This window comes from Nansenia antarctica (assembly GCF_963989245.1).
Source record: "Nansenia antarctica genome assembly, chromosome: 3".
NCBI classification, from domain to species: domain Eukaryota; kingdom Metazoa; phylum Chordata; class Actinopteri; order Argentiniformes; family Microstomatidae; genus Nansenia; species Nansenia antarctica.
This window is the reverse complement of record NC_137688.1, coordinates 75,850,679-75,861,459: the sequence shown is the minus strand read 5'-3', so window position 1 is coordinate 75,861,459 and position 10,781 is coordinate 75,850,679. Positions and strand designations below refer to the sequence as shown.

The 10,781-nt window shown below is 44.1% G+C and overlaps 1 protein-coding gene across 1 annotated transcript; it reads right to left on the bottom strand.

The window, feature by feature from the left end:
- Positions 1 to 6,088: 6,088 nt before the first annotated feature.
- On the bottom strand, positions 6,089 to 10,009 carry dpm3 (dolichyl-phosphate mannosyltransferase subunit 3, regulatory). The gene is made up of 2 exons (XM_080525814.1): positions 9,974 to 10,009; positions 6,089 to 8,137 (listed from the first exon to the last, which is right to left on the bottom strand). Exon 2 carries the CDS (start codon positions 8,068 to 8,070, stop codon positions 7,792 to 7,794), a length of 279 nt encoding a protein of 92 aa, XP_080381940.1. The 5' UTR covers positions 8,071 to 8,137; positions 9,974 to 10,009; the 3' UTR covers positions 6,089 to 7,791.
- Between the last annotated feature and the right edge of the window lie 772 nt (positions 10,010 to 10,781).

The following is a 10,781-nucleotide window of genomic DNA, read 5'->3' as shown; positions in this document are numbered from 1 at the left end:
GGGTGAGAGAGAGAAAGGCTTCTTCTGTGCGCGACGGCATGGAAACCCTATCATTTCTCCTGCTCTTGTCGTAACCTCGAAGTTTGTGTGGATGAATATGATGATGTACCCCTGAACCCCCCCCGTTCCTGTTGGTGTGTCGAGTCTCTGTGGGACCCTGTGTGTGTGTGTGTGTGAACTCAGAGAGTAGCGCTCTCCTGACCTCTCTCGCTCTGTCTCTCTCGCTTTGTTTGTTCCTGTTTTTTTCCGCTGTTTTCTTTCTCCCTCTCACACAGCTCCTCTCCACGCCTCTCCCTCCCTCTCCCTCTCCCTCTGAGCCAGCTCAGCTCAAGCAGCAGAGAGAACATTCTGTGCATGTGGAAGTCATCCCTCCCTGCCTGCTTTACACAATCTCTCTCTCTCTCTCTCTCTCTCTCTCTCTCTCTCTCTCTCTCTCTCAGGCAGACAGACACACACACACACACACACACAAACAAACGCACACAGACACAAACAGACACACACACCCTTGCCGTCTCCCTGTCCGTGAGATCCTCCCTGCCAAAGCCAGACAGACCTCAGCATGAAATTGTCGGGGAGATATTTTTCAAAACTCCAAAAACGCTCGCCAATGACTGTAAAAGAGGTTTTTAAGTGTTTGTGTGTGTGTGTGTGTGTGTGTGTCTGTGTGTATAATGTGTGTGTGTTTCTGGGAGTGTTATTTCTATGAGGGAGCAAAGATTAGTTTGACACAAGCAGAACCATGTTGTGCAATAAAAATGAAATAAAAATCGATGCATAAACTCATAAAGTCATCATGAATCATCCTATGACTGTTTATGAAGAAACAATGAGTCCTCGACTGCCAGTAAAGTGTACCTGATATCTACATAACACATCTAGTCAGATGATATACGAGGTGATGATGGTGTTATCAGATGACCTTTGACCTTTAAGTGTACGGGTGGGAGGGAGTAGAAGAGTTTGGGTCGTTGTTTTTCTGGCCTTCTTGGCTTCTGACTCAGTTACACAAATAATAATAATAATTCATTGTATTTATAAAGCGCTTTTCCGAGGCTCAAAGACGCTGACAATTATGGGAAAAAACGAAAACAGAAACAACAAGCAACAGATAACATGAGCACATAGAACACAGAGAACAGGGAACAATTAACACAGCAATGTCCCATTCACACACACATTCACACACCAATGGCGGCAAGCTACCATGCAAGGCGCCGGCCGGCCCGCTCACTGGGAGCAATTTGGGGTTCTGTGTCTTGCCCAAGGACACTTCCACATGTGGCTCGACCTTGCTCGAACCACCGATCTGCCAACCTTGCCATCACTAGACGGCGGCTCTACCTCCTGCGCCACAGCCGCCCCCATATGGGAATAAAGGGATGCTGCTAGCAGACACACATCCTCTCTTAATGAATAATAACCTTTGTGCCCGACACACCACAATAATGGTATTGCTAATCCTCTCACTTGCGCTGTACTGTGAATAAAAGGCGATTTAAAGATTTACTCGCTGTGGCATTCGAGAGGTCGCTTCTTAATGGAAGAGCTTTCAAATGCATTAGTGGCGACTGTCTGGACGTCACATTGCTACAGAACATAAACAAACTGAAAACCGTGTGGATGACAAATATAGATTATTTGGGATTTGGGGATTAAAACACTCTGGAAAGTGCTTTTGAGTTTTTGACCTGACATTGCCCCTTTTCTATTCGGCTGATGTGGTGAAAATCCAGGTCAACAGCGACGATTCTATGTATTTATGTATCTTTACGTGGCAGATTATCACTATCTGTATTTGGTGTTTGAGTAGGAGACAGTTTTTATCAGAGCAGGAATAGTCATAAAAAAGGAGGTCAAGTTGGAAGTCCAACGCTTCCAACTTGAAGTGTGTGTGCGTGTCCCTGAGACATTGGTACACTAGACTATTACTACCATAAACCTGATCCATGGTGTACGTTTCTGTTCATGGTGTGTTTGTTTTTAGGTCGTTTATCTGAACCAGTTGCATAACCAACTGCCTCTATGAGGACGTTTTTCTTCTTTAAGTTATTTTTTCCGTGTGGGGCAGTCCCACTCGTATTTCTTCTTCTTCCTTTTATTGATAGAGACAGTCCAAAATCTCCAAGAGTGGGGTTATTGTATGTGGGCTAAGTGATCATTACATGATCTTTTGCACTCGTAAAAAACAAAAACCCAAGGCTGGCGGTCATAAAACTATAACTACTAGATCCCTTAAATCCTATTCTAGTGAGGCCTTAAACCATAAACTGGAGAATCAAGACTGGTTTGATGAACTAAAATGCACACAGGTTGAAGAGGCATGGCTAGGTTTCAAAACCAAATTCCTAAATATTATTGACAGTATAGCCCCCATGAGAACCACCAGGGTTAAAACCCGATCGGAACCATGGATGAATTCGGACATTCTAAATGCTATGAAAGTCAGAGACCTAAAATGCTCTGAAGTTCAAAAATGCAAATCAAAATTAGTGAAACACTTAAACGAAGATCACAAAACCCACTTTGAGAAAATTAAAAAACAATGCAACAAACTATGCAATCAGGTAATTACCATGACCAAATCTGCTAAGAAAGAATACCTCGATAACAAAATCGAAGAAAACTTAAACAAACCACGTGACCTTTGGAAGCTACTTAATAGCCAACTAGGTTGCAGTCAAAAACTCAAAACCAGGTCTACAAACATCAGCATCAAATCTGGTGATTCTCTCCTTACAGACAAGCTGGATGTGGCTAAGTGCTTAAACACTTTCTTTACAACCATAGCCACTAAATTAGTTAACAATCTACCACCCCACTCAGGGCGTTATGGTGTAGAGCACATCCGTGAGTTCTACAATAAACTGGGTGTACGCAATGATGATTTTAAACTCTCCATGGTGTCAAACGATGAGGTGTTTAAAAAGCTAGGCGCTCTACACTCAGAAAAGGCCACGGGCCATGACAATATTCCAGCCAGATTTCTAAAAGACTCAGCTGCCTCCATTACCCCAATCATCACCCACATAATAAACCTCTCCATCAAACAGGGACACGTCCCCCTTGACTTTAAAATAGCAAGGGTAACCCCACTGTATAAAAAAGGAAGCAAATTAGACCCAGGCAACTACCGACCTGTTTCTATTCTTAATTCCATCTCGAAACTTATGGAAAAAATAGTTTATGAACAGGTCGATAGGTACCTTACCGAAAAAAAGCTGATGTATGAATTTCAATCAGGATTCAGAACATCCCATTCCACTGACACATGCCTTCTCTATTTGAACGACCACATCAACCATGAGGTGGACTCGGGCAAGTACTGCGGCATGGTCATGCTGGACCTCCAGAAGGCCTTCGACACAGTAGATCACCACATATTGTTAGATAAACTGAAAGCAATTGGGTTCGATAGAACATCGGTGAGCTGGATGCAATCCTACTTAGAGGGGAGGGAACAGGTGGTTAGTGTGAACGGAACACTGTCCCCCCCCCTCCCAGTGACCTGCGGCGTTCCACAAGGAAGCATTTTGGGACCTTTACTGTTCCTAATATATGTGAATGACATGTCATCAGCATGTGATTGCAATTTATTCCTGTTCGCGGATGACTCGGCTCTGCTGGTCTCTGACAGGGACATATTGCAGGTGGAAAAAGCGCTAAGCACTGAACTGAGTAGAATCTGCATCTGGCTAGCTGACAATAAACTATCAATACACCTAGGTAAAACTGAAACCATCCTATACGGATCCCCATCTAAACTCAGAAAGGCTGAAAATTTTAAAATAAAAGTGGGTAACATTAATATCACAAGAAAAGAGGATATTACATACCTGGGCTCCATCTTAGAGGCAAATCTTTCCGGAGATAAAATGGCAGCAAAAGTAATCAAAAAAGTTAACCATAGAACTAGATTCTTGTACAGGATATCCTCACTTGTCAGTAAAAACACACTGAGGACCCTATCAGGAGCTCTCATTCAATGTCACTTCGACTATGCCGTAACATCATGGTACTATAGAACCACAAAGGCCCATAAAACAAGACTCCAGACAGCCCAAAATAAACTGGTTAGGCTTCTGCTAGGCCTCAACCCTAGGACACATCTAACCGCTGCTCATTTTTTGAGCCTTGATTGGCTACGAGTAGTTGACAGAGTGCAGCAGCTTGCACTGGGCCTGGTCTTCAAGATACGCTACACCACAAAGACACCCAAGTACCTGTCAACATACTTCCAAAAAGTGAACAACGTCCACACATACAACACCAGAGGAAGCTCCACGAACCACGTTCAACCGCGTTGCACCACAAACAAGGGGTTAAACTCGTTTGCAAACTATGCAGTAAAAATGTGGAACGCCCTTCCTAGAATCTTAAAGGAGTGCAAAACACTGCCCACCTTCAAAACCACTCTCAAAAAACATTTACAGGAGGCTGCAATCCGTAACTGGACCCTCTAAATCAAAAATCAGATTAAAAGACCCGAACTACCCACTGTACATACTTTGTGTTTTGTCCCCCGCCCCCACCTGTGGTGTATGTCCCCACCTGTCCTACCCGCTGTACATACCTTATGTTTTGTTGTATTGTTCTTCCCATGATGGATGTGTGTTTATCTTGTAGATAGTAATAGTTATTTGTCTGTATTATCTTGTAGATAGTACTAGCTTTTTTGTCTGTCTTACATGTAACGATGAATTGAGAATCAAGGACCCCAATTGAAATAAGCCAGTGGCTTTCTTGGGTTTTTATCCTGTTAGTTGACCTTGTATGTAATATGTACTTTCATGTACCTACTTCTGCAAATCTTCTAATAAAGTTTTCAATCAATCAAAACAGTATAGATTACAGGAAGGATGGGTGAGAGAGAGAGGAACCGGGAACCCTGCGGTTACACGGTCGACACTTAACCCACTCCGCGCCCCGAGGGCGCTTTTCTGAACCTCTGTACCATATAATTGTACCATGACCTGCGTGTCCTGAGTGTAAAGTACAGGGCCGTCACACTAGCAGGCCTTTTCTCCCACGTATCAGACGTTCCTCTTCATCTGGTGTGTCTGCGCTAACGCTAACAGCTTGCAGAGATCCACGATCCACGGGGGGGGGTGATAGTCGCCCCAATCACAGAGCCTTGAGCTGTTAGCCAATCACACCATGAGGGCCCCGGGACGAAAGAAAAGAGCGAACAACACGCAGAGAAACCACTTCTCTTCCTCAGGCTCTGAAGTATACAGCACAGCTTCTGAAAACCGCGTGATGGCGAGTTTCCTCAGTCTGTGCTTTGTGCCGCTCGGCGGGGGGGGAAGAGGCTCTGGGAAAGAGGGAAAGAGCACAGGCAGCCAACTTACTGTATGGCTGACACAGTGAGACCACCGCCGCTGGGCAAAAACAACCCATTAGTACTGAGCTGGATGGCTTTTCTGAGCCTACATATTTCAGCTGAAACATTGGTTCTAAAACGGGAACATGTGGTGACAGCTCTGTGCTGTATGTTGCATGTTGGGAAATCAAACTGTGCATTTGTTCTTGGGAAACAGTGGGAGAGTTATTCTGTAGTTTAAAGTGATGAAGCTTCCCAAGCCATGTAAGACATGCATAAAACACACACACACACACACACACACACACACTCACCCACGTTTGGGGGGAAAAACACACAATGCATAAGACTTACATTCTCGTAAGACTTTTCACTTTTCAAAAATGCCGGTTGAGAGAGGACACTGGTGTTTGCTTGTTCGCCGCTTCTCCGCCCGAAATCTAGGTGTAATTGCAGTATCCAGAGTAGATTGTCCTACAAAGACACTTAGATTTAGTAAACTAAAACTTAATTAGGCCCCTATACTTTCTTTTATTTATTTATTCTGTTTCTTTTTATTTTACTACTCAATCTTTTCAGTTTGTTAAGTCTTTGAGTGTCTAGAAAAGCGCTATATAAGTCTAATGTATTATTTTTATTATTATGCTTGCTGGAGATATATTCATCAGACACACACACACATGTTTTGGGAAAGACACACACACATGTTTTGGGAAAAACACACAATTGGGAAACACACACACACACACACACACACACTTTCTGGGAAAAATAGCCAGCCTTTATTAGGTCACAACAGCTTCAGGACACAAGTCTGAAACTCCACAATGGAATGTGCTCTTCTTAAAACAGAAACAAAAAACTAGGCCACACACACACACACACAACCACAGCAGACATAAGCCCCTATGTAATACACACTTCGCAATTAGGTGGCAAGTGTTTCGACATGTCCTCTGGGACTTGTAGTCCTACAGTCCTCGTAGTCCACTCCCAGTGCCAGTATGACCCCAGGCGGTTTAATTAGTTAGACATTACACAATGGGGCTACACTTGGCTAGAGAAGACCGCTTTGACTTGTGTGTTTTATGTTATAGATGTTCCCTTATGGGCTTTGTCCGTTTTCCGCTCCAGAGCCCGAAAGAGTCTTTTGGGGGATGACGCAAGTAATAACGTAGCCTTTTCTCTACAGCGTTTGCACTTAACCTTTCCCTCCATATCTCTGACTGAGATCAATGATAGGACCTGTAGTAATCGCTCGCAGCTGGATCGCCGGTTCCTCCAGTGGCCAGTATTTTATTTGTAACAGGCGGTGGCTCGCCAACAAATATAACATCAAACATAACTCATAAAAACTAAGAAAAACAACGATAATAATAACAGTGATTTATCTTCAGAAATCCTACATTAGCCCTTTTCTCAACTGCTGTCTGTCAAGCCTTTTCGTCCATCCTTTTTCTCCCCGGCGTGCTCTCCTCCTGTCCTCTCCTCCGTCCTCCCCTCGTTCTCCTACTAGAAAAGGCAGAAGAGGAGGAGAAGATCTGGAAAGTTCCCCCCCTGACGGATTCTCCCTCCCTTTTTTGGGAGGACAAAGCGGAGCGGAGGACAGGAGAGGAGTCGTGTTCCTAACAATCGAGAAAAGGCTTTTTGTTTGCAAGCTAGGCGACTAGACTAGAACTGTGTGGGGTGGGTGTGTGTGTGGCTGTCTGTTTGTGAATGACGCGGGCGGTCTGGATGCCGGAGGGTGTGTGTGCTCTTCTGTGTGGGGGGCTGGTGTACGTACGGTCATTTGTGAGAACGGAAGACACACCCACGCGGTGCGTCCTCCATCCAACCAGGGGAGAGGCTGGAGGACATCGGAAAGACGGACTCACTGTCAACACAGAATGGAAGCAAACGCCGTTCCTCACTCCGTCGCATTGCGTTACAACGAGGCCGTCCTCCGATTTCTGCCTCCTCGGCACTCGACGGACTACGCTTCCCAACAAGACCCTCTCTCATGTTTTCAACACCATCAATTATCATCATGCCCTGGGGGACATGGGAACTGTAGGCCTGGAACTATGAAAGGGAAAAGCAGGGTGCATGATAAGAATGTTGTTGTTGTATTTGAGCACTGTCTGTCTGTCTGCCATATCTCTCACACACACACAAGTCTCTCAAGTCAAGGAACCCGGATCCAACACTTTGTGGATTGTGTACATGGCAAAGCTTTTCATGGCATTGCTGCCTTACACCTGTCAGGTCAGTGATTTCTTCAAGGAAAAGAAGGGAGGGAGGAAAGGAAGTAAGGATGCATTTCATAAGTATTGGACCAGGGGCCAAAAGTGTCTAGAGGTGTTCTACATCTTAAGTCCTTTCCTGGTCAGGTCAGTGATTTCTTCAAGGAAGGAAGGGAGGGAGGGAAGAAGGAAGGATGCCATGATTCTAAAGTATTGGACCAGGGCCCAAGAGTGTCTAGAGGTGTTCTACATCTTCATTCCTTTCCTGGCCAGGTCCTCTCTGGCCTCCTTGATCTGGCCCTGCAGTTCTGCAGCGGCGGCGTCGCAGTCGTTGAAGGTGGCCACCCTGTAGCCCACGGTGGCGAGCGAGTAGCAGCCGAACGCCACCAGCAGATACACGGGCATGGGCCACGCCACGTCCCTGTACGCCTGGGGGAGGCGCAGGTCCAACAGGTCAAAGGCCAACAGAGCCCAGGCCACGGACAATAGTGACACGCCAGACACCCATTCCAGGAGCTTGGTCATACTTGCGGGCAGGCGGGACTGCTGGGGAAAGACTGGGAGGGGTCAGGGAGACCAGACGTCAATTAGCCTGTGGGAGAGAGAGAGAGGAACAGGGAGTTGTTGTTAGTTGGGAATTTTGGTGCGTCAGTAACGCCATTATCGAAATATGTAAGGTCACATGAACCCACTTATGACTCAAGTTATGTCAGATAATTATTTCATGTGAAGCAAAGTGATCTAGCTCTATTCAACGTCCCATCTCGAATCTTGAGAAAATGTCTAAGCAAACATGCAAACAATTTTTCTCAGACAGTGTACTAATGTGTCTGTGTTTTTGTGCCCACAAAACAAAATCTTTTGTAGCGGTTGCAACATGTCAGTTTGTCTGAAGATCTATTGGGATGCTGTGGACGTCATCGTGTGATCTGTCATTGTCTTGTGTTGTTTCAAGATTCATAATCTATAAATTATCAAAGCTCGTTGTTCACACCACAACGACACAACACAACAGCCACAGTGAATGATCAGTAGCTTAGCTCCTATTGAAATCTGCTTCTCTATGACGGATGTGGAGCGACGCCTGGTTAACTAATGACATGAGAGCTGTATGTTCTTGTTGAAGTGGTGAATGACATGCTGGGGACATCAATGACATGCTGGGTACATCAATAGGAGCGACATTTATTTAGAGCTGAAGACTTTGAGTCTCTCCGGTCTTCCTGGAAACCCTGAGCTGACAGGGCTAGCGTTATGTAAGGTCACACGAACCCACTTACAACTCAAGTTATGTCAGATAATCATTTCACGTGAAGCAAAGTGATCTAGCTCTATTCAACGTCCCATCTCAAATCTTGAGAAAAATGTCTAAGCAAACATGCAAACAATTGTTCTCAAACAGTGTACTAAAATGTGTCTGTGTTTTGTGCCCACAAAACAAAATCTTTTGTAGCGGTTTGCAACATGTCAGTTTGTCTGAAGATCTATTGGACGCTGTGGACATCATTGTGTGATCTGTCATTGTCTTGTGTTGTTTCAAGATTCATCATCTATCAATGATCAAAGCTCGTTGTTCACATCTTCGCTAATTCGTGAGCTTAGAATGAGAAGGTTCTATCTCCGTTTAGAATGATAAGGTTCTATCTCCGTTTAGGGTAGTTCAGAGATATTGAGCGTCAACGTTTTTACATTCCATTATGTTTTGTGAGATGGAACCTTTGTATTTCATGAATTACTAACTCAAAAATGTCAACATTTTTAAAATAACACCACACAGACATTAATAAACACCTAATCGATCAGATTATGTAACAAACAAACAAAACAAAAATTTGACAAATTGAGATAGAACCTTATAATTCTAACGTCACGACAACACAACAGCCACAGTGAAGGATTAGATGATTAGTAGCTCAGCTCGCATTGAAATCTGCTTCTCTATGATGGATGTGGAGCGACGCCTGGTTAACTAATGATATGAGAGCTGTGGTATGATCATAGACATTCAGTGGATATGACACACGCACACGCACACGCACACGCACACACACACACACACACACACACACACACACACACACACACACACACACACACACACACACACACACACACACATGCCTCTTCATGAAAACATGAAGAGAGAAGTGGTAAATGACATGCTGGGTACATAAATAGGAGCGACATGTATTCAGAGCTGAAGACTTTGAGTCTCTCCTGGTCTTCCTGGAAACCCTGAACTGACAGGGCTAGCGTTAGCCAGTTAGCTTAGAGTCTAAACACATGACATTAGCGACGAACAGGCATTTGTTCGACATGGAAACGTCTACGATAGCCGCATTTGACACACATACCTTTAGACACTAACTTCAAGACAGAAATACGAAGCGTAAAAACGGTTGTTCGCAGAGTTAATCGGATTCCTTACCTTCTCTCTAAAGCCAACTCACCACTGTTTCGTCGCAGATGGATGACGTCAGAAGTAAACAACGCCTTATGGGACATGTAGTTCTCTGACTAAAGTCCCCCACATATTTCAAAATCAAATCAAATCAAATTGTATTTGTACAAGACAAAATAATAGCAACGTTTAATACGTATGCTATGACAACGCTATATGATAATGGACAATGTTGTGTGTTTGCTCATAAATACTTTGACATAGAGCTTTGTCAACACATTCGATTGGCTTTGTTCAATAGTACATATCATATTGATATTTGTCTTAGGTAGGCCTGTATTCACTAATTATATTAATTTATTTATTTCTGATTTGATGCCAAAACTGCATTTCGTTGTCTTAGTATTTGTGCAATGACAATAAAGTTGAATCTAATCTGCAGAGTCACTACCCATCTTCCATCGGAGACTGAAGACCCATCTCTTCAGGCTACACCTTAACTGCTCCTCCTGAGACATCTACTACCCCCCGGCACTGTGTCTCCTAAGACACCTGCTTGTCCCCTATACTGTGTCCCCTAAAACTTCTATTGCCCCCCTTGTACTGTCTCTCTGTTTCTCCAGTGTCTGTATAAAAAAAATAAAAAGGTTTAGAAGAAGATAGAAGATAGTAGATTTTTTCTTCTATCACGGAGACTGCCAACAGTCATCTCTTGAATGCCACAGCCTATCTGAGTGTTGTTGCTGACCTTGTGCGTCCCTTAATGGCCACAATATACCCATCTTCTAATGGCTACTTCCAGCATGATAATGCACCATGTCACAAAGCAAAAGTC

Bases quoted from the DNA above. Each gene is read 5' to 3' on its own strand.
- dpm3 (XM_080525814.1), bottom strand. From the start codon at position 8,070: ATGACCAAGCTCCTGGAATGGGTGTCTGGCGTGTCACTATTGTCCGTG.